The 27,334-nt window shown below is 37.9% G+C and overlaps 1 protein-coding gene across 10 annotated transcripts in view; it reads right to left on the reverse strand.

The window, feature by feature from the left end:
• SMAP1 (small ArfGAP 1) overlaps positions 1-27,334 on the reverse strand; it is a 198,570-nt gene that overhangs the window by 41,509 nt on the left and 129,727 nt on the right. For 6 of the 10 annotated variants that reach the window (XM_036916212.2, XM_036916211.2, XM_057494061.1 and 3 more), the window contains 3 exons: positions 24,584-24,659; positions 15,710-15,790; positions 8,962-9,042 (listed from right to left, as the gene is read on the reverse strand). In XM_036916212.2, coding sequence (XP_036772107.2) covers positions 8,962-9,042; positions 15,710-15,790; positions 24,584-24,659 — 238 coding nt within the window. The remainder of the gene's footprint in view (positions 1-8,961; positions 9,043-15,709; positions 15,791-24,583; positions 24,660-27,334) is intronic. The other 4 variants (XM_036916213.2, XM_036916217.2, XM_036916216.2 and 1 more) reach the window with 2 other exon arrangements.

Raw genomic sequence — 27,334 nt, forward strand, 5'->3', positions numbered from 1 at the left:
AACTAAAGGGGGAAATAGACTGCAATGCATTCATTCTAGGAGACTTCAACACACCACTCACCCCAAAGGATAGATCCACTGGGCAGAAAATAAGTAAGGACACGGAAGCACTGAACAACACAGTAGAGCAGATGGACCTAATAGACATCTATAGAACTCTACATCCAAAAGCAACAGGATACACATTCTTCTCAAGTGCACATGGAACATTCTCCAGAATAGACCACATACTAGGCCACAAAAGGAGCCTCAGAAAATTCCAAAAGATTGAAATCCTACCAACCAATTTTTCAGACCACAAAGGCATCAAACTAGAAATAAACTGTATAAAGAAAGCAAAGAGGCTCACAAACACATGGAGGCTTAACAACACGCTCCTAAATAATCAATGGATCAATGACCAAATCAAAATGGAGATCCAGCAATATATGGAAACAAATGACAACAACAACACTAAGCCCCAACTTCTGTGGGACGCAGCAAAAGCAGTCTTAAGAGCAAAGTATATAGCAATCCAAGCATATTTAAAAAAGGAAGAGCAATCCCAAATGAATGGTCTAAAGTCACAATTATCAAAATTGGAAAAAGAAGAACAAATGAGGCCTAAGGTCAGCAGAAGGAGGGACATAATAAAGATCAGAGAAAAAATAAATAAAATTGAGAAGAATAAAACAATAGCAAAAATCAATGAAACCAAGAGCTGGTTCATCGAGAAAATAAACAAAATAGATAAGCCTCTAGCCAGACTTATTAAGAGGAAAAGAGAGTCAACACAAATCAACAGTATCAGAAACGAGAAAGGAAAAATCACGACGGACCCCACAGAAATACAAAGAATTATTAGAGAATACTATGAAAACCTATATGCTAACAAGCTGGGAAACCTAGGAGAAATGGACAACTTCCTAGAAAAATAAAACCTTCCACGATTGACCCAGAAAGAAACAGAAAATCTAAACAGACCAATTACCAGCAATGAAATTGAAGCGGTAATCAAAAAACTACCAAAGAACAAAACCCCCAGGCCAGATGGATTTACATGTAATTTTATCAGACATACAGGGAAGACATAATACCCATTCTCCTTAGAGTTTTCCAAAAAATAGAGGAGGAGGTGATATTCCCAAACTCATTCTATGAAGCTAACATCACCCTAATACCAAAACCAGGCAAAGACATCACCAAAAAAGAAAACTACAGACCAATATCCCTGATGAACGTAGATGCAAAAATACTCAACAAAATATTAGCAAACCGAATTCAAAAATACATCAAAAGGATCATACACCATGACCAAGTGGAATTCATCCCAGGGATGCAAGGATGGTACAACATTCGAAAGTCCATCAACATCATCCACCACATCAACAAAAAGAAAGACAAAAACCACATGATCATCTCCATAGATGCTGAAGAAGCATTTGACAAAGTTCAACATTCATTCATGATAAAAACTCTCAGCAAAATGGGAATAGAGGGCAAGTACCTCAACATAATAAAGGCCATCTATGATAAACCCACAGCCAACATTATACTGAACAGCGAGAAGGTGAAAGCATTTCCTCTGAGATCGGGAACTAGACAGGGATGCCCACTCTCTCCACTGTTATTTAACATAGTACTGGAGGTCCTAGCCACGGCAATCAGACAAAACAAAGAAATACAAGGAATCCAGATTGGTAAAGAGGTTAAACTATCACTATTTGCAGATGACATGATACTGTACATAAAAAACCCTAAAGACTCCACCTCAAAACTACTAGAACTGATATCGGAACACAGCAAAGTTGCAGGATACAAAATCAACACACAGAAATCTGTGGCTTTCCTATACACTAACAATGAACCAACAGAAAGAGAAATCAGGAAAACAACTCGATTCACAATTGCATCAAAAAAAATAAAATACCTAGGAATAAACCTAACCAAGGAAGTGAAAGACTTATACTCTGAAAACTACAAGTCACTCTTAAGAGAAATTAAAGGGGACACTAACAGATGGAAACTCATCCCATGCTCGTGGCTAGGAAGAATTAATATCGTCAAAATGGCCATCCTGCCCAAAGCAATATACAGATTTGATGCAATCCCTATGAAACTACCAGCAACATTCTTCAATGAACTGGAACAAATAATTCAAAAATTCATATGGAAACACCAAAGACCCCGAATAGCCAAAGCAATCCTGAGAAAGAAGAATAAAGTAGGGGGGATCTCACTCCCCAACTTCAAGCTCTACTATAAAGCCATAGTAATCAAGACAATTTGGTACTGGCACAAGAGCAGAGCCACAGACCAATGGAACAGACTAGAGAATCCAGACATTAACCCAAACATATATGGTCAATTAATATTTGATAAAGGAGCCATGGACATACAATGGCGAAATGACAGTCTCTTCAACAGATGGTGCTGGCAAAACTGGACAGCTACATGTAGGAGAATGAAACTGGACCATGTCTAACCCCATATACAAAAGTAAACTCAAAATGGATCAAAGACCTGAATGTAAGTCATGAAACCATTAAACTCTTGGAAGAAAACATAGGCAAAAACCTCTTAGACATAAACATGAGTGACCTCTTCTTGAACATATCTCCCCGGGCAAGGAAAACAACAGCAAAAATGAACAAGTGGGACTATATTAAGCTGAAAAGCTTCTGTACAGCAAAAGACACCATCAATAGAACAAAAAGGAACCCTACAGTATGGGAGAATATATTTGAAAATGACACATCCGATAAAGGCTTGACGTCCAGAATATATAAAGAGCTCACACGCCTCAACAAACAAAAAACAAATAACCCAATTAAAAAATGGGCAGAGGAACTGAACAGACAGTTCTCCAAAAAAGAAATACAGATGGCCAACAGACACATGAAAAGATGCTCCACATCGCTAATTATCAGAGAAATGCAAATTAAAACTACAATGAGGTATCACCTCACACCAGTAAGGATGGCTGCCATCCAAAAGACAAACAACAACAAATGTTGGCGAGGCTGTGGAGAAAGGGGAACCCTCCTACACTGCTGGTGGGAATGTAAGTTAGTTCAACCATTGTGGAAAGCAGTATGGAGGTACATCAAAATGCTCAAAACAGACTTACCATCTGACCCAGGAATTGCACTCTTAGGAATTTACCCTAAGAATGCAGCAATCAAGTATGAGAAAGATCAGTGCACCCCTATGTTTATCGCAGCACTATTTACAATAGCCAAGAATTGGAAGCAACCTAAATGTCCATCTATAGATGAATGGGTAAAGAAGATGTGGTACATATACACAATGGAATACTACTCAGCCATAAGAAAAGGGCAAATCCAAGCATTTGCAGCAACATGGATGGAGCTGGAGGGTAATATGCTCAGTGAAACAAGCCAAGCGGAGAAAGAGAAATACCAAATGATTTCACTTATCTGTGGAATATAAGAACAAAGGAAAAACTGAAGGAACAAAACAGCAGCAGAATCACAGAACTCAAGAATGGACTAACAGGTACCAAAGGGAAAGGGACTGGGTAGGATGGGTGAGTAGGGAGGGATAAGGTGGGGGGAGTAGTAGGGGGGTATTAAGATTAGCATGCATGGGGGGGTAGGAGAAAAGGGAGGGCTGAGGGCTGTACAACACAGAGAAGGCAAGTAGTGATTCTACAACATTTTGCTATGCTGATGGACAGTGACTTTAAAGGGGTTTATAGGGGGTACCTGGTATAGGGGAGAGCCTAGTAAACATAATATTCGTCATGTAAGTGTAGATTAGTGATACCAAAAAAAAAAAAGGGCAGTTCCTGTGTGGTAACCTCCAATGAGTTCTACACAAGAGTATAAAGGGCATATAAAAGTGTAGGCAAAGGGTCTGTTTGCATTTATACAGAGGATCAAAGCCTAATCGGGCTACCCCGAAAATGAACTAAGATACGATATGAAAAAGAACTTCCAACATCAGCACTCTCTCGAAGACTCATGCCAGAAGATGATCATCAAAAAACCCCAACAAAGATCCACGCACTGCTACAGCTGTAGATGCACTCATCCCACCAGCTCCTGGACTTGCCATGGGAATGAGGAAGGAGATATCTAAGCTGGCCTGTGCATACAGTAAAACAACAAATTTGACTGGATCTATACTGTTGGAACTCAACCAAGAATTAGGAGAAGTGCAAATTGTAGCGCTCCAAAATCTTACAGCTACAGACTATTTACTGTTAAAAGAACATAAGGGATGTGAACATTCCCCAGGAATGGGTTGTTTTAATTTGTCTGATTTCTCTCAGACTGTTCAAGTTCAGTTGGACAATATCCACCATATCATAGATAAGTTTTCACAAATGCCTAAGGTGCCTAACTGGTTTTCTTGGTTTCGCTGGAGATGGCTGGTAATTACAGGTATGCTTTGGTTATGTAACTATACTCCTATTATGTTAATGTGTGTGCACAATTTAATTAGTAGTTCCAGACCCATACATGCTGAAGTTACTCTACAAGAAGAAATGTCAAAGAAATAATCAGTCTTCCCATGTTTTCTTCCACCTGCTACTTCTATAGCTTTTCTTCTTTCCTTATTACAACCCTTAAATAGAATTCTTGCCTCATATCAAATTTACCTGTTATCATAATTCTTCCAAGTGGTAAAGATACCTCAAGAGAAATGCTGGGCATAGAAGCTACAGGGCATAAATATGCAAAGAAATAAAAAGCTAACCATTTCAAACAATAAGGCTTCTCTCTCATTTACCAACTTTAGATTTCTCTGTATGGCCCCGGAAGATGACTGATTAGGCAGAGACGGGTAAGATTCCTCAAGGGAGGAACAACCTAAGACAGGCACAGTCGCAGGGGGGTCATCAGGTGAGAAATTGGGGATCAACAGAGGTGAGGCTTAGAACCTCACCCCCCCTGTTCTGAGAGAAACCTTCTGCATACGTGGATGTTTTATTGCCCTTTTCTAGCTTGGATTAACACACAGTCTACAGGCACACACCTGATCATCTACATTTGCTCTCTTACAACACTAAACTATGTTTTCTACCTTTATCTTATATCTACCTACCACTTCAGCATTTTATTAAAAATAATAATAATAAAGAGAGAAATGTGGTATCAACATATAAATCAAGTATAAAAATCAAATGAGTGTTCATATTTGAACTGAGTGTTTATAGTTCATAATGCATGAACAAAACCAAAGGTTTCTGTGATGGCTGCCCTTGTACTGTTCACCATGTAAGAACTTATTCACTATGTAAGAATTTTTTCTCCATGTAAGAACTTGTTTGTTATGCCTCAGAAGATTGGAGACTGACAAAAATTAGGCTTGGGGTGGATTAATGATTGTGCATTGAGCACTGACTCCCCTATACAGAATTTTATCGTTGTTAACAACTATTTGATCAAGAAACATGAGAGATGCCCTCACAAAAAAAAAAAAAAAAAGAAAAGAAAAAAAGTACACACTTCCAATGGTAAAATAATAAGTAACCGGGATGTAATGAATATAGTCAAGATATTGTAACAGCTTGGTATGGTGATAGCTGGTACCTAGAATTGTCATGTATATAAATGTTGAATCACTATGTTGTACACATGAATCTAATGTAATGTAATACTCTGTGTCAACTACCCTTCAATAAAAAATAATTATCTACAAAAAAAAAAAAAAAAAAAGAAAATAATGAAATACCATTACATACCCTCCAGACTGCAAATAATAAAATCTCTGACAATACTTGTGGTAAAGAATGTGGTGTGACCAGAAGGCACGTGTACTTTGGGAACCAGCTTGCCACTATCTGGTGAAGTTCAAGACAGAGACACTTCGTGACCCAACAATTCTGCTCCTAAGTACATCCTAAAGACACGCATGCTTAGACGCAGGTACAAAAATTTTCACAGCACTATTTATAATAGCTAAAGCTTGGATATAATCCAAATGTTTACGAATAGTGGAAGGATAATAACATAGAGAATGTATATAATAGGCTACTACAAAACAATCAACTAAATAAACTGACTATATACAACATGATCACCCCTTTAAAAATGTTGACTAAAAAAAGCAAAACACAAAAGGTTATTTGTGCTATCATTTTACTCATGCTCAAAAAAGTAGACAAAAACAAACTATATTACTTAGAAATACCAGCAGAGAAGGTAAAACTATTTATTTCTAAAATGCAAGGAAATGGTTATCTCTGGGGGGAAGAGAAGTGATTTTTCACTAGGAAGGGTTATTACAGGGGCAGCTTCTGGGGAGCCGGCCATGTTCTACCTTCTGACTTAGACAGTAAACACAGGGGTGGTCACTTTACATGTAAGTTGTGTATGTACAACAGTGAACACAAGTTGTACACTTGGCACAGTTCCTGGCACACAGCAGATGGTTAATAAAGTCAAGTATTATTTATGATGACATTATCCTGACTACGACTGCCACTATCTTCATTGATATTACCACTAATTTCTCCTCTGTATGTATGGCCCCTGAAAACACCACCTCAGAGAGAACATAAGAGAAAAATGCCCATATGTGAAGTAAACCTGCTTTGTATGTGTTGTTTTTCTTTCCGTTTCCCCACTGTTGCACTTTTTAATCTATCTTCCTTCTTAAACACTCTACACTACCTTGACCACAAAACTTTGTTAGGAACTGAAGTTTCTCCCCCTGTATGGCATTCTTTCAGCCAGGCTCCCACCATCGGCGGGAGCCCCTGCCTTGGCAGGTGGGGCAGGAACAGACGAGTGTGAGCCGGGCTTCCTGGAGCCTGAGGACTGAACAGGGATGAATAAGTGCAGATGCCTGCTGCTCACACCCCGACCGGGCTCTCTGCGCACTCCCAACCCAAAGACTCGGTGCCGGGGTAACTGTTTTTGGCCCCATCTCACAAGAGGAAACAGGAGACAAGTATTAACATGGAAAAACAGATAATTTTTCAGAGAGAAAATAAATACATGACGTTTTAAATGTGGTTAAAATTTGTATCTTGACAAATACAATATTAAAGGATTACATAAACCCTTTATTTTGATATTTCCCAATTTTTGGAAATTAAAAATAAAACCTATCAGTGAGGAAATTGTGAGAGATTTCAGTTACAGCTTCTTACTGACGCACACTGAAGAAAAAGCTACTAAAGCAGAATCAGAATTAAAGCTATTTAAGTCATCAGGTCATAATTACCTACCTAATCATTCCTTTTAAAAAGTATTTTAATCTTTAACATACAAAGGTAATTTGGCAAAAGGTAAGAATTTAATTCACTAAACTATCATTAAAACAAATAGTGATATTCAAAGAAACAGACTTTTTAACCAAAAAGTATTCCAAAAACAATTTCAAAGAATTCCACTTAGCGAAAGTCTTAGTGTTTAAAAGATTAATTAGTAATAAATTACTGTTTATTAATTGTTTTGCTTGACCTTGGAATCAACAGAAATTACAACATTGCAAAACATCAATGACTCAATGTGCACATATTTATCTGAAATACCTACCACACATGGGAAACTGTTAGAAATCCAAAGAAATATGATTTAGTCCCCACCTGACTTGATGCATGATCTCAGGAAACAAAACATCTATGCATTATGTTAAACAAGGAAATTTATCTAACAATATAATTAAAAAATAATGTAAGGTAGGAGATAATAAAATCAAATGTCACCAGAATTCTGAGGAAGGGAGAAAGCATCCTAGTCGGGATGTTTAAAGGGACTTCATGGAAAAGGTGGAATGAGTTAGCTTTAGTTAAGAGGTGGGGAGAGAAAAGGACATTCTTGGCAAAGCAATTTTGTGAACAGAGAGATGAAAAGTATGTTTAGGTGACAATGGACAAGCCTGACTGACATGAAGAATGGAAGGGGCATGGTGGGAAGGTTGGTGAAGGGTCAGATGGTGGATGCTTCTGACTGCTACATGGAGGACTGAGGGTATCTTGGGATACTCAGTGCATCTAAGGGTGGAAGGCATGCTGTAACTCCTTAAAGGTAGAGACTGCTCTGTGAAACAACAGAGAACCAGCGCCTGCCTGCACTGTACACTTCAAATGGATGCGCTCTGTAGTACGTAACTTATGCTCTGATTAAGTTAATTTTTAAAATTTCAACAAAAAAATTAAGGATGCTCCTTTCACTAACAATTCCTTTACCATGCTTCCACATTTGTATGGTGAAGTGCATTCAGAGCCAAGCCACCGTAAGTATTTAACCAATGATTTTACAGAAATCTAATGTTCCTTCTCTCTCCTTTATTTACCTAGTCATACCTATCCTGCCTGTCACTGCCAAAAAAAAATCTCCCAAAGAACCTTCTTGATTTAGGTGTATCATCTGCTTTAGAAATTTTGAAATGCTGCTTTCTGCCTTTCTCCAAAAATCAATCAACCTGGACTCTAAGGTCGTCTACAATTTGAGCCCAATCCACCATTCTGGTCTTACCTTACATATACATTACTACTTCCTATACATAGCCATGGATCTTTCTTCAAACCCCACCACAATTTTCTAAACATCCTTTGTCTACCTCCAGCTTGCATGCCTGACCTCAAGGTGTTCCCTCCGATCAACATTCTCCCGCCTTCTACCTTCATGCTGCCAACACTTCAAAACGCAGCTCAAATGCTAACCTCAAGCATGGTCTTTTCTGAAGGCCACTTCAGGTATGATCTCTTCATTCCACAAACTTTCACTGAAGTCTGATTGTGCATGAACACTAAAAACACTCATCTTTGTGTTATTAATGAGAGAAGACTTGCCCTTGAGGAACTCAGGCGATCGATACCCACACACGTGTAACACATCCTACAGGACACGCTGGAAGGGGGTGGGCGGCACACAGTATTCACTCAATTAATACTTGTGGAAAGAAGGATTATTTGCATATCATTAATATCCAAAAGTCACTCATCTACAGGTACACAAATAAGATGATAATCATTATAGGCTTTTTAAGAAGGAATTTTACCTTTTCAGTTGTAAGAGGTTTTACAGGCTTTTCTGGCTCCTTTTCTCTCTTTTTCTCTTCCTTTTTTTTTTCCTTTTCTTTCTAAAACAGACACCAAAGGTTTGATAAGTTTATTTATTTTTTTAAATGTCAGCTCTTAACACTGTTTTTATTAGTTTGAGTCAACTTTCGAGAGAGGTACAAATATTCAATGATGACAGTATGAAACTACACATAGCAAATTCGCACTCTCGGTGAGTTAGTATGTTGACAACACAATAAAGAATACATTTAAAAAATTAAGACAGATTAGACTATTTAGAACTTTGATATTTTAGAGTTTTAAACAAATGAGACCTCTGTTCAATACATTCTCACTGCATCTTTATGCAAGGCTAGGTTTCAACAACAAAGCTGAAATTTGAGTAAGAAGAAAAATTAAACTGACCTACCAAACAGAATTCCTATCACACAGATGAAGACAGATTTTAACATGTAAACACAGAGGAGAAAGAGTAAAAAAACCCTTTAATTGTTTGTATCACAAAACATTTCCACTCCATTACCAGTGTTGTGGTTTTTAAAAGGGCAAAAACAATAGATCCCTTATAAAAAAAAGTGCTGAAGATAGTGCTTGAGGACCAGAGCTGACTGACTAGTTAATGTATTCCATCTAATCCAGTCCAGGTAAACTTTATTATAATGATACTATGATGTTCACAGTTACATCTCCAAAAAGGATGAAACAACAGAATACTAAAAACTTAAGGGCCACAAACATGTCCCCAAAAGGAAAATTAAATAAAGGTTTAAACAAAGAGCATTCACAAGGCATTTAGGGAGCAGAGATGTGCAGAGACCTGGGCCCAGATGGCCACTGCGACTGAGCACTGGCCCAGACCTTAGTGTCCTAGCAGCAAACACGCAAAGATAGGCTGGCGGACCCAGGCAAGGCAGAGTGATAAACACACAAAACTTAAGTCAAATGCCTAAAGGATGCATTTGCACCTGTGTCTCTAAAATGGTGTTTGACAAACTCTCTCAAGATTAGAACTTTTGCTATTTATAAATGAGGGAAGATAATCCAGCAGTTCCTAGGCCATAATGTGAGACATATAATAGAAGTTCCTATGGGCCAGATACTGTGATAAGCACCATATTTTCTAATTTCATCTATAAAATAACTGTCAGAAAACAAAGTCATTATTATTGTTCTACAAATGAAGAAACAAAACCTTAGGACAGTAAGGCACAAAGTGACCCAGGCGATCAGTGGTGGGCTGAGGGACGACGGAGCACGGGCTCTGAAGCCTCAGGCCTCACGGCTGCTCAGTGGAGTACTGCTGCTGATTATCGTCGTCATAATGTACAACAGCTGATCTTACTAAACCCTTACTATGTGCCAGACTTTTTGACTCATTTAATCACAACTTTATGAGGTAAATATTAGTATTCCCACTTAATAAGTGAAGAATAAATGAGATGTGCAAAATCCTTTATATATAATAATGTTTTCTAGATACTATTAGTCAGGTTTGGTGAAGAAAGCATTATCATTCAACATTCTCACCAACATGCTGGGGATGACTGTTCTATAACTTCTCAAAGCTATTATTTCTTAAGGAAGCCCTTGTCATGACACTGGGAAAGAAGCCCATCTTTCTAATCACTGCAAATGGTGGGCACATAAGAAATCACCAAAAGTGAACTAAATTAGCTGTGTTTTTAATACAGGGAAAGCACAAACCAATGCTCTTTAACACTGGAATTTCAGCTGTCAAAATATGGCTGCCATCCACTCTGACTCCAACAGTAGTAGTATGACGCCAGCTTTGAAGTACCATTAAAAACATGGGCTCTAAACTCAGATCATACTGTTTGACCCACAGATGACTCCCATATTTAGAATCAAAAGCTGCTGAAAGATCAGAGTACTGTGGGAACCTAAGTTGTTTAAAACATTCTAAGCAAGAACAAAATATAGCTGTGTTTGGTATAAAACAGCAGTTTCTGAAACTTGGTTGCTGTATCTATACAAATGATAACAGTGAAATTGAAGACCTCCTGCATAATAAAGCTGAAATAAATGTTCAAGCCCTACAAACAGAGAAAAATACATATTGGGTTTATTATAATCAAACTAACTTGAGTGATTTAATTACTGATACAGTCTCCAAAATTTCTGATTATATACTCCTATCTTATAGAGTTGTAAGCATACTCTGCCATATGTATAAATTTATTTATAAAGCACATATAGCACTGCATTATGCATACTATAAAAACATAAATATTGAAAATTTAAAAGGATAAGAAAAAAAGCATGAACAGACATTCTAAATGGACTGCCCGGGGTGTCCCTAATGTCTAATGGTACAGACATCAGGCTTTGGAGACCACTGAATTAGACCACTGCTTTCTTTTTTTAATTAAGGTATAATTAACATAAAGAACATACTAGTTTCAGTGTACAGCGTGATGATTCCACATTTTTCGCAGTATACACTGCGAAATCATCAACACAGTAGATCATTGCCCTGTCACCATATAAAGATACATAATACACATTACTGTTGACTACGGCCTCTCTGCTGTACCTTACATCTCCAAGACTTATTTATAACTGGAAGTTTGTACCTCTTGATCCCCTTCATCCATTTTGCACCCCTCCCCTAACCCCTCCTTTTTGGCAACATTCTCTGTATCTATGAATCTGGGTTTTGTTTTATTTTGTGGGTTTTTTTTTTTGAATTCCACTTGTAAGTGAAATCATATGGTATTTGTCTTTATCTGACATATTTCACTTAGCATAATCCTCAAGGGTCAGGTCCACTGTCATAAATATTTGGGAAAATTCCATTTTTTTATGGCTTAGTATATGTATACACACACACACGTTCTTTATCCATTCATCCACTAATGGATGCACTGGTTGTTTCTGTATCTTGGCTATTGTAAACAGCGCTGTAATGAACATGGAGGTGCATGTATCTTTTCACACCAGTGTTTTTCTTTTCTTAGGATATATACCCAGATGTGGAATTGCACAAGGGTTCTCCTTTCTATACATCCTCATGAACACCTGCTATCTTACCTTTCTGATGATAATCATTCCAACAGGTGTGAGGCAACACCTCTTTGTGGTTCTGATTTGCATTTCCCTGGTGATTAGTGATGCTGAACATCTTCTCATGTGCCTGTTGGCCATGTGTATGTCTTCTTTGCAAAAATGTCTACTCAGATCCTCTGCCCATTTTTTTAATTGGCTTTTTCTTGGAGGGAGGGGTTATTGAGTTGTGCGAGTTCTTTATATGGTTTATGGCTCGCAAATACCATCTCCCAGTGACTACACTGCCTTTTATGTCCGTGAAGGTTTCCTTCACTGCGCAGAACCTTTTCAGTTTGTTTATTTTTGCTTTTGATGCCCTTGCCATTGGAGATCCAAAATAAATCACTAAAACTAATGTCAAGGAATTTATCACTTGTTTTTTTCTAGCTTTATGGTTTCAGGTCTCACATGCAAGTCTTTAAGCCATTTTGAGTTTTTTATGTATGGTGTAAGATGCTGGTACGGTTTCATTTTTTTGCACATGGCTGTCCAGTTTTTCCAACACCACTTATTGAAGACACTGTCTGTTCCTACTTATACATTCTTGCCTTACTTGCTGTAAATTAACTGATCATATATGCATGGATTTATTTCTGTTTTTTCTGTTGTGCTCCCTTGATCTCTGTGTCAGTTTTTATGCCAGTATCATACTGTTTTGATCACTTGAACTTTGTAATATACTTTGAAATCACGGTGCATGACAACTCCAGCTTGTTCGTATTTCCCAAGATTGCTTTGACTATTTGGGATCTTTTGGGCTTCCATGTAAGTTTTAGGATTGTTTGTCCTATTTCTGTGAAAAATGTCACTGGGATTTTGATAGGAAATACACTGAATCTAGATTGCTTTGGTAATACGGACATTTTAACATTAACTCTTCCAATCCATGAGCATGGGACATCTCTCCATTTATTTGTGTCTTCTTCAATTTTCTTTCATCAATACATTGTATTTTTTGGTGTACAGCTCTTTACATTATTGGTTCAGTTTATTTCTAAATATTTTATTACTTTTGGTGCAAATGTAAATGGGATTGCTTTCGTGCTTTCTCTTTCTGATGGCTTGTTAGCATATAAAAACACGAGGTTTTTATCAATTTTTTATTTTGCCACCTTATTACATTCATTAGTTAGTTCTAAAAGTTTTTTGGTTAAGTATTTAGGGTTTTCAATATATGAAATCACGTCAGGGCTGCAGTGTTTGTCAGGCTGGGGTGGCAGAAGGGTGTAGGGGCAGGGCAAATAGGGCTGGCAAGGTAGGGGAGAGGGCAAAAATGGTGCCTGTCAGCACCTCTGTCCCAAGGGAGAATTCTAGCAGACACGCCCCCTGGCGGACGCTTTAGTCAAGTATCTCCTCATTCGGGCTACGCACTCTTAACTTGCTGCTTTTCTGTTGGGTCCCTGGGTGGGTGAGTCTGCGCACGAGCCCTTTAAGAGTCAAGTCTCAGTGTCTCTGCCCTTTGGGTATGCTGGACTTAAGCCCACTGATTTTCAAAGCAGACTTTCTGGGGGCTCTTCTCTCTGGTGCAGGTCCAACGCTTGGGGTGTTTGATGAGAGGCCTGAAACCCTTGCTCCTCAGATATATGCTCCCTTTTTGTGGAATCGCTCCTGCTTGTGGGTCGCAGCTCAGAGGGTGGGGTTTTGGCAAGACCATGTCTCTGTGACTTCTACCCATCTGCATGTGGCCTTTTTATCCCGTTTCTGGAGGAGCTGTTCACCTAGTTATCAGGTCTATTTCAGGGAAAAAAAATTGTTGTATATGTAGCTGCTATAGATTCAGTGTGTCCATGGGAGGAGGTGACTTCAGGGTCTTCCTACTCTGCCATCTTGAACTGCCCATGTCCACTACTTTCTAAGATTTGGAGGCAGGAATCACATGGAACAAAAGTGTAATTTGAGGGTTTCCACCCTTTTCCCCAGGTGACAGCACAGCTTCTGGGCAAATTTTGAAAAGAGCAAATGTGCCTTTGGCATCTACCTTCTCATGGCAAGCTCCAGGCTACGACAGTGCTTCCTCCGGGGCCAGGGTACTGATCCAAGACAAACCAACCCCACAGGCTCCTTAGGGACCCCCCCACTCTGCTGACTAGTCAGCTCGCGTGTTCTCCCGGCTCTCCTCTCGCTACTCAGCACACCCCCGGGGCTGCCTCTCAGTCTCCACCTTTCCTCAAGGCTACAGACCTTCACATCCAGACACCCGCCAGACACCTGGATATCCCCAGCCATCTCATACCACCACAGCCAACTTCTAACTCAAGCTTTAGTAACTTTTTCTCACTGGATAGTGTATTATGTGCTGAGATGCTCAAGCCAAAAACCGGGAGTCATCAAGGCTTCCCAAAGCACCTCCACAATCCAGTGATTACTTAATCCCAAAGATTCTCAAGATTCCTCAAGATCTCTTAGAATTAAACTCTCCTTTCATTCCCTCTGCCTCTGTTTTGGCACATGTCCCCATCATTTTATTTATGGATCAGAGCAACAGGTTCTCAAGCCTTTTCCACACCCATCAGCATAAAATTCACTCTCCACAGACACAGAGGACCAGTGTTATGACATGAAAATCAGTTCCTGTTACCCCTCCTGCTCCTAAAACTCATCACAGAAGTGCCAGGGCCCTCAGAACGGAGACCTAACTACTTCAGAAGGCTACTCTCCCATTTCTCTCCCTGTCCTATGCATGTTCCAGTCATGCCATTCCACTTACAAATCTGCGAATATCCCACTTTGCCCACAGGATTCCTCACAAGATGCTTTCTCTACTTGGATGCATCCCAGTCCTTAAAGCTAGTTTAAGAATTTAAGATGTATCAAAAACATGCCTCCTGTATTAATAGTACAGCAAGTGTGTATCAGAGCACACACTACATTACATTAGAAACCTCTGTAAATGTATGTTTTCCACCCTTACACTATAAGCTTCTCAAAGGTAGGACCTACACCTTACCTTTGTGTCCTCCGTGTCTAGCACAACATTTATCAAGGAGTAGACAAAGAAAAAGTGTCAGCTGAAAGAGCGTCTCAAACTAATTCTTTAAGTTCAGTATAACAAAAGAGAAAACTAAAGAGTAAAAATAAAAAATGAAAACCCTCAAATGTTCTCAGGGATGACTTAAAAAATCCATAATGGTGGGATCATGCACCCTAACCTCCGCCACCCCAAACACATTCAAACACTTATCACTGATGACTCTAAACTTAAGATTCCATATAACATACACTGCTTCTATATAGTGCTTACTATTCCTTAAAAGAGAAGTGACAGTAACTTTCTGCTAGTGCTTATAATAACAGAATCATTAAAAAAAACTTTAATCAAAGATTTTCCTAAATAGATCACGGAATTCAACAGCAACTACTTAAAAAGTTCCTGTAAGTATAAGGTAGCAATGAAAACAACAAAAAACTAATTGCTTCTTAAATGTTGAGATATCTCTATGATATCAGTAAATCGGTCACTCAAATTAAACATAAAGCCCATTAATCCGACCTATAGCAAAGGAAAATACTCTAGAAGGTGTTATATTTAATGTATTTAATACTGGAGACCATTTAAAATGTAAACAACTATTACAGCACTCCCAAATTATGGCCCACTCTGAAAGGAAGTTAACTGACCACTGAATGCAATATAATGTGGCTGGCTAAACACCACCATACCTCCAATTTGTTTTTTTCCACAGCAGCTTGTAGAGAAGGAGAGGATACCAAAGGCTGAAGAGGAGCATCAGAGGAGGAAATCTGGAATTCAGGAAGAAAAAAAACCACAAAGGTAATCAGAATTGATAGGTACAGGTAAGAAACAAAACCCTGTACATTTCTGAGATAGAGAAGCACTTAGAAGTATGTTAACAGAGGAAAATAATGCACCAAGAAGTACTGCTTTTTTAAAATGCCCATCTGAAATTTCTAAAAGTGAAAGTATTTATTGAAGAATAGTATCTGATTTAAAATGGATTTCACTATGAAATAAAATGTTAAATGTACTCGGCAAGAGTGTACCAAAAGGATTCGAAAAATAAGCTTCCGTGAGGGTTCACTTTCAGTCGGTTAATGAAATAATAATGCTCTGAGGCATGAAGACACATTGCTCCAAGTAGCAGGCAAGCACAAATGAGTTTTTATTTTTACTTATAACTGTTTTAAGAATGGATAGTAAAACAGCTGAAATAGTAAAAGTTAATTAAAGTTTTAATCAACTGTGTAAGAAAACAGAAAGAAGGCAGGAAGAAAATAGTTGATTAATGCAGTATAACAGTTGAGCAGCAGACAGACTTACCATAAAGCCATTTATACACTTCCTTCCTTAAAATCAGTTTGCACAGAGACCATTCCCACTGCTGTACTTGCTAAATTACCCCCGAAGCATTATGAAAGTTACATATGCAGTAGAGGCAATTTATACACAAAACCAGATTTCATCTAAAAGCCTTTCACACGTCTTCCAACCCAATTTCTACATGCATAGTTGATCACTTTAATGGAAGCATTCTCTTCCTGATCTCTGTACTGCCAAACTATAAGTGTAATATGTTTACAAAATGTACAGATCTTTGAAGCCATAAAACTGACATCTCTATATTGTTCTATCATATCAACAGTGCCTATGAGGAATTTTTAAAAGTAACAGGTGCTATTATAGAAAGGTCATCATGTAATGTCAAAATAACATTGTGAGATGACAAGTCCGCCTTCAATCTGCTTGTTATTAAGTTAGTTATGGCTGTAATTCTCGAATCACAACTCAGGACCATAAACTTTAGGGATATTTTTCCTTGCACATTTATTGTCTCTGTTATAATTGTGCAAACTAGCCACTTAATGACTCCTAATGTAAAATACACATAGAAGAAAATATTTAAAAAGTCAAACTGCAACATAATTTAGCTTGGCTTCAAAGCTTCGTTTATCCTGTTGGACATTTACTTGCTAGAAATCTTGAATTGCCACTTTATAGAGAAAAACAAGATATTAAGAAAAAGCACATAAAACCACTTGAGATAATAACCTGTATCACAAAGACTTCTTTGCCCAAATTCATGTAAAAGCTGAACATGAAAGAGGAATATGGGCATTTAGTTATATTCAGAGCTATTAATTCAAGATAATTTATAACTGTTTTCCTTTTGAGAAGATGATAAACTGACTTGGCCACTTTTAAAACTCAATCAGGAATAAAAAATTACTTAATAAATATTTTAATTTGACAAAGCATTTTAATGCCAAAACAAATTTTTAATATTGTTTCAATTAGGGGGAAAAAGACTTACGCAGTAGTAAAGTCAATGGACAAATTAACAGGTGAGTAGATAAACGATCGTACAGCCATAAACTGAACCACCATCCGCCATAAAAAAGGAATGGTCTAACAGTATGCACAAAACCAGGGATGAAGTTCCCAAATACTGAAAGAAACCAGACAGACACAAAAGAGTATTCAGTGTGTGCTACCATCCACATGGAACTCTGGAAAGACAAACATACTCTACAGTGATAAAAGGCAGACCAGCCACCTGGGCTCGGGTGAGAGGCCAGATGCCCAAAGGAACACTTAGGAGTGAGGAAAGGTCTGTGTGCAGATCATGACGGTGGCTACACAGGGGCCCGTAGTTGTCAAAACTCACAGCAGTGTATCTTAAATTGTCTGCCTTTCATTGTACATAAATCATACCTAAAATTTTAAAAGCCGAATAGGGTATATTTTACGTGAGCAAGGAATGAAGAAACAGAGGTCAACACACTGACAACTGAAGCAAGAGACACTACAGAGCACAGAGACAAATGGGGGAAAACAAAAGAAGGCAGGGGAAGGAGAAAAATAATAGAGGCAAGCAAAACTAGGTGTTCTTGAGTATTCTTCTGAATCTCTCAAAACCACCCCCACGGCCACCTGGACTAGTCCTCCTGACCGGGCTCCTTGCCCCAGGTCTCGCTCTTCTCCAAACATGAAATTCTCAAATGCAGAACTGATCACGGCACGTCCCTACTTATAAGACTTAAGTCGTTCACATACTTTTTTATAAGAGTCTAAACTCCTTAACCAGGCCACAGGTGTCACTGCGTTACTCCCCACCCTTCCCTGCCCTGGCCACACGCTGCCCAGCACACACACCTCCTCGCCCAGCTCTCCATCTGCTCTGCTGCTTCCTCTGCATGAAGTATCCACTCTCCTCTTAGTCCCTACTCATCCCTTCGCTTTGCGTGGACACTGTCTCCCCCAGGAAGTACTCCTTCATCCCTCCAGTCTGAGTGAAACAGCCACTTGAGGGGCTCCCAAAGCACCTTCTATAATGTTCCCTATTGCAGAAGTCATGGCAAGTCATCGCACACTATCTTGTAAAGATCTGATTACTTATCAGTACTCTTTGTTCAACTGGAGTTCTCTGAGACAGACATTGTTTCTATTCTGTTCACCACCCTTAGCACCTGGCATTCAACAAGTCTCCTTACTTTTGAACATTACAGGAAAAGAGGAGGGGCAGAGCATCTCAGAGGCAGAACCAAGAGGAAACCCAGGCTCAGCGGCTGCCGCTGACCAGATTCCCTGGCTTGCCAGCACTGTTCTGTAATCTGAGAAGTTATCTGTTAAGTCTGAGATGTCACGGGCCATTCAGAATTTATTTTATAACTAGATACTAATTCCTTTTCACTGGATTCTAGTTGTTTTATATGTAGAAAGAGGACAAGACTTTGACCCTGGAAAATTTCAATGGAAATTGGTGGTATCAGCAAATCCAGCAATCATGGTTGAAGGTCCCCTACTGACTTCTCTTCAGCTCCCACCCCATCCGCCATCCACAGGAGAATATGCAGAAGGGCCCCGTAAAGATATTCTTCAGGAACAAATGAGTCAGAGTCAGTCCTTCAATTATTCTTAAGCCCAGAGGTTCTTCTCCAGGCTGCCACCAAAGTATACTACACGTGGAGAAACTCCCAGAGCACTGCAACTGCCCCAACTCCCCTCCTGCCAAACCAAGTCTGATCAGGCAAAACAGGCTTCCAGCTCCCACCTACCAAGGCAAGGTGAGCAAATACACTCTGAAAAGGTATTAGGATTACAGAAACACCAGTATGCTCACTTGAGAACCATAAGGCAAAATATTAATCTATCTTTACAAGAAAAGATCACATTATTGTCTTGATGAATTTTTAAATACCAATCTAACAGAATAATCATGCAATAATATCTGATACTCCAAAACACTGAAAAATATATAATCACTGAAAAATACCTTATGGCTTAATTGCTAGCAACAGATTGCTTCAAAACCATTTTGGAAATTCTTGAATGTTTTCTATGTGGAGATTTTAACATGGCAGTTCTCAAGCAGACGTCTCATTAGCTTTCAATATATTGTGAATCTCAAGGTTTTCAGAAGTCCAGAAATCATTTAAAAAAAGATGACTCCCAATATCAATTACATTCCATGGCATGTACTAGATACAAAAGCTGAATTTACTGGACTAACAGAAATATCATGCAAAAGATACCATCAATTAAACTAATCAGTAGGAGAGTTAAAAGACTTTGATAGACTGTACTAAGTAATCATAGCCACTGAATAAGTGGAGGAAACCTAAATATTAATACAGTAACTTTAAAATCTTTGGGTAAGTCACTGAGTAAGATTCTGGAAAACTTGCAAAATATATGTAATTGTTACATCTAAAATTTATTCAATTCACACTGCCTTGAAATTACTGCTCATGTATCTGAACTAATTATGTAATTGTCAGTTACTTGTAAGCAGTGCTTAATTACTAGTGCTAATTTTTATTGCTGTATAATATACAAACATTGTTTTTACAATAATTTCTAAGTTGAAATAATGGATTTAGTTTTACTAAATATCTATCTCTCCATATACACACACATACACACATATAAAACAAATGAAAATTTTATCATTTTTAAACCTTTATGTAATAAATTATATGGCAATTGATTGGCAAAGTAATTTCATGTGAAATTCATACTGAAGAATTAAAATCTTTGGGTGCTGCAAGCTCCAGTATGTACTCAATTTCCTTTTTACTGTTCTAGCAGATTTTCTTCTTGTTTTTGATCACTGTGATGGCAAATGAATAATATGAAGATGGAAATATATGAGGGAGGGAGAGAGAGAGAGAGGGAAGGAGACAGGAGAGAGACAAGCTGCTGATGGAAAAGACCAATTTGGCCAAATTTCACCTCATCTATTCAAAATATGCAAGATCTTCTATCTCATTTTATCATTGTGCTTCCAGTTGTGGCGCACTGTTGGTTAATAAGGAGTAGGGAAGAGGACAAAGAGGACAAATTTCTGTAAAGGTTTTCAAATTTCCCCACCACTATTCAATTAAGAACCAGAGAGGGCAGAGTCACCCTGTATCCTGGTGGTAAGGAGAACTGTAAGACGGCCACCGTAATTCCTACCCGTGTATACAGCTGTACACTGCCCTTCTCTACACTGTGAATATGATGCATTCATGCCCTTGATTAGGTTGTTATATAACAAAGGTGGAGGAATTGTGGAGATATAATTACGATCACCAAAGCGTTGATTATGGATTACTCAAATGGGAGATTAACCTGGGTGCATCTGGCCTAATCAGATGGGCCCTTAAAGGGGGGCTGGGCCCTTCCTGAAATGAGAGATGTGAAGTGTGAGAGCAAACACCCGACTAGTCCTGAAGAGGTAAACAGCGAGTGGTGTTGTCAGAGGATGGGGTTATCTGGCAAGTACCTGATGGGGCCCCCAGGAACTGACAGTGGTCCCCATCCAATACCTAACAAGAACATGGGACCTTAGTTATACAGCCAGAGGCAAATGAATTCTGACAACCACGATCTTGGAAGAAGACACTGAGCCTCAAATAAGCCTGCACCCCTGGCCAACTCTCAATTTCAGCCTGGTGATACCCTGAGCTGAGAACTCAGCTAACACAAACACAGGCTCTTGACCAATAGAAACCGTAAGACAGTAAAACTGTGTTGTTTTAAGTCATTAGGTTTCCAGCAATATGCTAAGTGGTGAAAAGAAAACAAATACAATAATCATCCCTTATTCAAAAAAAAGTAGAACATCCTGAGCAAGCTGGCATCAAGTGCCCCATACCACCCCTATTTGCCTTCTAAGATTTCTTTCCTCAACCTTACTCTGTCCTGCTCAGCCCCCCACCCCCAACAGCCCTCTTCAACACTCACTAGACAAGACGGCCCTGCGGACCACTCACCAACCCAAACACCAGACAGCACGCCTGAACTCTCTCCGACTCACCTGCTCTGGCACAGATGGGATGAACTGTCCCTTCAGCCGGGAATGTCCTTTCTGCATTAGCAACACTCAGCCTATTTTCTCTGTGGAAATCCTACTTTTCTATTAAACATAATCTGAAACGTACTTCTCTTAAGAGTTCTCCCAATGGAAATTAATTAGTGCTAGCGAAATTATGTGTTCCCACAGCACTTTCATTCTTCTATTACAATAGTTACCACATGCTGCTTTGCTTCAGAATAGAGCTCACTGTACATGGCTATTACATGGTGATACTGTTTGAGAGTAATGGACAAAGACTGTATTACTTCAATCTCAGTGCCCTGTAGACATTCAATAACATTTGTTTGTTGCATGACTAAATGAATAAATAAGAGAAGGAACAATCCAAGGGAACTTCAACAGCTGGTCTGTGCATTCCCTGTCTAGTTTCAAAATGACAGGCTAGTGCAGGTTTCAGGAGCAAGAGAGGCAAGCACTGAGGGCTGATGGGAATGAGGGCTGATGTGATACGCCCACCCTGGTACCCAGCACCGTGCAGTTGCTTTAAAAGATGCAAAAGAAATAAAACACCTTTTTGCTGTTTGAGGCTATAAACCAGTAAAAATTAGAGTGCAAGTATATTTCTACTGGGAAAATATTCTCCTTTGTTTTTTTCTCTGTCTGAACTTTCCTTTTTCCTTTTAAGCCCACTCCCTTAATTCATTCTTTTAGTGCCACACAGCCTCAAAAACATGTGGCTTGTACAAGGTCCCTCCATAAAAGCAATACATACAACCCTCCCTGATTTCGCGAAGTACCATGTTTATATGACCAAACACCGTATTTTTTAAGCGTTCACTGAAGCCACTCTTCAAAACAAGCAATCCCTAGGAACGAAGGAAGCAGCACCCTGACCTGTGTCTTACTCTGCACGATGGATCCCCATGGGGCTTAGCTCATGGACACATTAAGTGGCCTGGGAGGCAGGAGGGAAATATTTTAGAAAAATGGCAAAAAGTCTTTGCCACTGTTTTCTTGTAGTTTATTGCTTTGTATCTGCCACAACATTTACGAAATGTCTGTTTCAGAAGGGCAAGACACTTATCAGTGTTTTTTTTTTTTAAAGGTTGAGAAATTGTTGCCTCCGAGAAACACAAGGTCACATTGAAACCCTTATACTTATTTAAAATAAGAAAATAGGAGTAGTGACACATACTGGCAACACCAAAAAATGACAGCTTAAAACAGGAGGGGACAGAAAAACTATAAAGGTAAAACAATTTGGAGCCATTTAATAAGGGGTAACCAGCTGCACCCAGGTCACCAGCCAGTCGAAACGCGCCCCTCAGAGTGCAGCTGGCACTCAGACCAGACCGCCCCCCGCTGGGTAGCCCCGCGGGGGCCCAAGCGCTCCATAAGTGCCTGAGATATAAAATACTTGCATTTTGTCTCACATTAGGTTTTATTATTTTAACCTGGTCTCTTTCCCACTATGAAATTAAATCTCTTTGAAAGTAAAGGTTATGTCGTCTTTAAGTATCCCAGGAGACTATGACTATATTAAGTGATCAAAAATTATTTGAATGTTCAATATATTACTGAAGAACAGACACTATAGATTTAAATATATAATGTAATTTTTAATGATATATGAGTACTTGCACACTGGTTGCCATAAAAGAGGAAGAAATACTTTTAATTTGCTAGAATATAAACTTTAAAAAAATCATTATTTTGCTTATAAATGAACAGGTGGAATTCATTTTCCTTTGGGTTAAATGGGATTTTTGTGAACTTTTCTGAATTTTCATTATACAGTTGTAAACTCAAGAATATAGTCTTTTACCATGGAATTTTTATTTTCAAGCCTACAAAAATTGCAAAAAAATTCAGAATACCTCTATAAATTTCACAAATATTCATCAAATGTTAACATTATGCAATGTTTGTTCTCTCTCTACAGGCATGCGGGCTCTCACACTCACACAAAAGACAGTCACCAGGTTTCACTGATCCATTTAAAAATAAGTTATAGATATCATGACATTTGATCCTAAATATTTTGTTCCAGAACACACCTCTTTATGAATGAATTATCTTAACTAAACATACCATTATTGCATATAAGGAAAATACATAATTCCATAACAGCAGGTATCATCCAAGATAAATGTTTTCTTATACATTACTTTATAATTTCCAAATTGTTGCCAAGAAGAAATAAAATACTATAAATATACAATAAAAAACAAAAATATTTAGGATTTTTTATAAGGGTACTTGACATAAAGCAGTATGCTTTATAAAATATATTAAAATGATTTCTTAAAATTTCACATAAAAATATGTCACTTATGTTTTAAAAGTCCTTTTCTCATAACTGCTATAACTAAACTTAATTTTATGGATATTATGAATATCATTCTCATTATTGTCAAATTGTATCAATCTTTCAAAGATTTCCTCTCCTACATCCACTGTAAATGCAACATAAACTCTACAAACAAAGGCACTTTGTTCCAAAATATACAGTAATGATACTTCAAACATTTTTAAACAAGCTTCTTTCATGGTCAAAGACAATATATTAAAATGTCCTTACTTTGTTAGCATTTGAATTTTTTAGTACATTGCTTCTTCATGTAGACTGAAAAGGAAAACCCAGCTTGCATGTAAAATAAGATGAAATTATTGTCTCTGCAAACAATTATATTGCTTATAGCTTGCTTACTGACCTGCGAATCAATGGCCAAAACAATGACTGTAACAATAAGACAATTAGCCTTAAACTGTAATGATCTGGGATGGTAAAGTTTAATCAAGGGGAAAAAAAACATATTTGTTCACTACAGTAAGGTCTCAACAATTAGGTATCAAAGTACTTGATAATAACCCATTAAAGTGCCACGTCTTTATATACTTATGACCGGACAGATCACCAAAGAACTTAAGGGGAAGACAAAGTTGCCTTTTTCTTTTCCATTTATTTTCAGAATCTTGTGAAATAATATTCTTGGTCCTCTTTTTCAGTTAGTGGCTTTATCTGTTTACAAATTTCATAGAATAAACGTAATAAATAACATTTATTAGTTATTAGACTCTTAGAATATGCTCCTTTCTGAATCAAGAGTTCTGTTTTGTGAGAGCTCATTATCATTATGTGACAAAATACACCAATATTTAAATGTTAAAAACTATGTACTTAGCATACTGAGCTGTACTGCAAAATAAAAAATAAAAGTTTAGATCTATTCAACAAACATCAGTTGGTAATAGGGATGAAGGTTTTACTTACATTTGTAATAGCTATAGCATTTTTATCATAGTATTTCTTCTTTTCATATTTATCTCTGATGAAAAATTCCACTGCTCTGAAAACAGGTAACTTAAGGAAAATCATGAGTTCAGTGACATGTACTGTCTGCTTTATTCATTCCTGTCCACAAAGCCTAGACTCTAAATTCAATTTTCTTCCTCCCCAGTCCAAGCTTTCCTCTCACACTATTTTTGCAACTACATTCTGTAACCTATTTTTCTTTCTGCCAAAGAAAATCTTATCTCTTCCAGGAATTTTTCCTCATTCAACAAAATCACCCAACCCAATTCCAGAAAGAAAAGTGACCACACTTCTCACTTCCATCATATTCCCCAGCCCTCCAAACCCAGCAAACTCTAAATGCAATTAAGGTTCATTTTAGATCTTCAGTATCATAAAATAATACCCACAGAGTTCCCACAATGTACCAGACATTGTGTCATTGTGTCGGTTTGTTTCCTTTACTCTTTCCAAAACCCGGTCATGTGCATATTATTACTTCCACATCATAGATGAAGAATCAGCAACTTGGAAAGATTAAGCAAGTGTGATTCAATAGTTAAGTTCTTTCCTACCACACCCGAGTGTCTCTGTTTTGTATCACAGGTGATTCTGTGTCACAGAAAAATGGTGGCCAATTTTTTTCTTGCAAAGCTGAGGAATGGAGAAATCAAGAAGCTAAAACCAAAGTTAATGTGTTTAATTTTTTGAAGTTGGCTGGCCTAGCCTTACCAGTTTGACAGAGTGAGCCACATCTAGTGGGATATATGAGAGTTTTGAGTTACCCGGCTTAGATGACTTCTCTTACATCGTCAATCACTGCTCTATTGTATTTCACCCCAAAGGGGAGTCTTCCAACAGGAATTCTTAACCTTGTTAGTGCCAGGAACCCCTTTTGGTAGTCAGGTAATGCTCTGGGTTCCTTCCTGGGAGAGTGCTTTTTAATGCATAATGTAAAATACACAGAATTACAAAGGAACTGAATTACACTGAAATACAATCTCTCCTTGGATTATCAAGTTAAGACATCCTTTTGTTCAAAAGAAAAGTTACCTGAAGCAGTAAAACAACAGATTTTCAGTCAATAACTCCTTATCATAAGTTAATAAAAGCCTTTTAAATTGACAACCGAGGTAACAGGTGATAGAGTTGACAGACCAATATACAGGAGATATTAAAGAGTTGGACATTATGAAAGCACTCAAAGGAGGCCAGGGAAGTCAAATAAGATAGGGATCTAAAGCATTCAATTTATTAAGTAAAGCTGAATGATGGAAAGCTATTTTTAAGACAGTTTTCTACAACCTGAATATATGAAAGGCACTGTAGCTTCTCTAATTAACAACCTATAATGAAGGTGCCATTTCAAAACTAAAACTGGCACAGCAGAAAGTTTGGAAGTCTCTGGGAATCTAGAGTACAAGGGAGTAAAGATGAAATCAGGAATGTCTAACACCCACCTTTTCAGAATATTACTGGTCAGGAGGAGTTCATTTGTCAGTTAACTTCTGCTAATGAAAATAAATGCTTTAAAATCTAGAGAAGAATGTCAAATTTGGAGGGCACCTTCATTTTCAAAGTAGCCTTGGAGACATTTTCAAGTGAAATAACCCAGAGTTGCCACAAGAGTTATTTAGAAATGTATTTTGGCAACCAATTTCATACCAAAACTACTAAAAATATGCCAAAACTTTCATAAAATGCAAAGTGTTATTTTACTCAAACTGTTCCACATGTAAATCGACTAAATTTGAGTTTGCTCATGATTGTAAATACAAGTTAAACATTATCTACAGGCACATAGTGTTTTGCATAGCACCTTATTTGCCTGTCCTCAAAGCAAACAAATGGCATTTTACAAGCCCAGGGAAATCTCATTACTATTGGTCTATCTTTTAAAACATACGTATTTGCAATTTAATATTTTTTTCCCTTTCTTTGGAGATACCATTTAAAAGACAATTAAATTAACATTTTACTCCCAAGAACAAAATCTTCCAGTTCCAGACAAGTACCATTGACAGCAGTAAAACTCTAAAAAGCTCAAAGGAAAAGAGCTGCTCATTAGCGTTGGTGCACAACAGATCTCACGGAACTGAAGTAATTAAAGTTTTAGATAAGACGAAATATCGCAATAATGAAAGGCTTAATGTAAAGGGTTATCATTTGTCATGCACTAGTACATGCAGCTGTAATTAACCACACGAGAAATTACACTCTCACTGTGGCTTCTGCATAACTGGAGTAACTGTAAAGCTTTTAAAAAGTGACAAATCTTGTTAAGAATGCAGTGAAGTCCCATATTATGTGAGTTTTACTCAATTTGGTTCCACTGCCTCTACGGACGAGACAATATTAAAATCCAAAAAAGCACAGAAATGTTAGACTTTTGTAAGAGCACTGAGCTTTAGAATGATTTATGAAAAAAAGAGGACTGATTTTCTTACTAGTCTCCCAAATAAAACCTCCAAATCAATTGGAAGGGAGAAAAGAGATGTTGCTCTGATAGCTAAGGTAAAAAAAATTATTTTAAGGCTACAGTATGACATTAGAAAAGGGGCTGGTCTCACAGTCCAAGAGATGTCATCTTATACTCTTACCATTAGTAGTCATTGTCTACCTCATATATGTTTGGACAAAGTCCCTCTTTAAGTAGTTTCTGACACACATTAGATTATCTTTTTGTGAATAGAAAGAGGTGAACACCTTACATAAATACAACAATTTGTA

This window comes from Manis pentadactyla, chromosome 16 (assembly GCF_030020395.1).
Source record: "Manis pentadactyla isolate mManPen7 chromosome 16, mManPen7.hap1, whole genome shotgun sequence".
NCBI classification, from domain to species: domain Eukaryota; kingdom Metazoa; phylum Chordata; class Mammalia; order Pholidota; family Manidae; genus Manis; species Manis pentadactyla.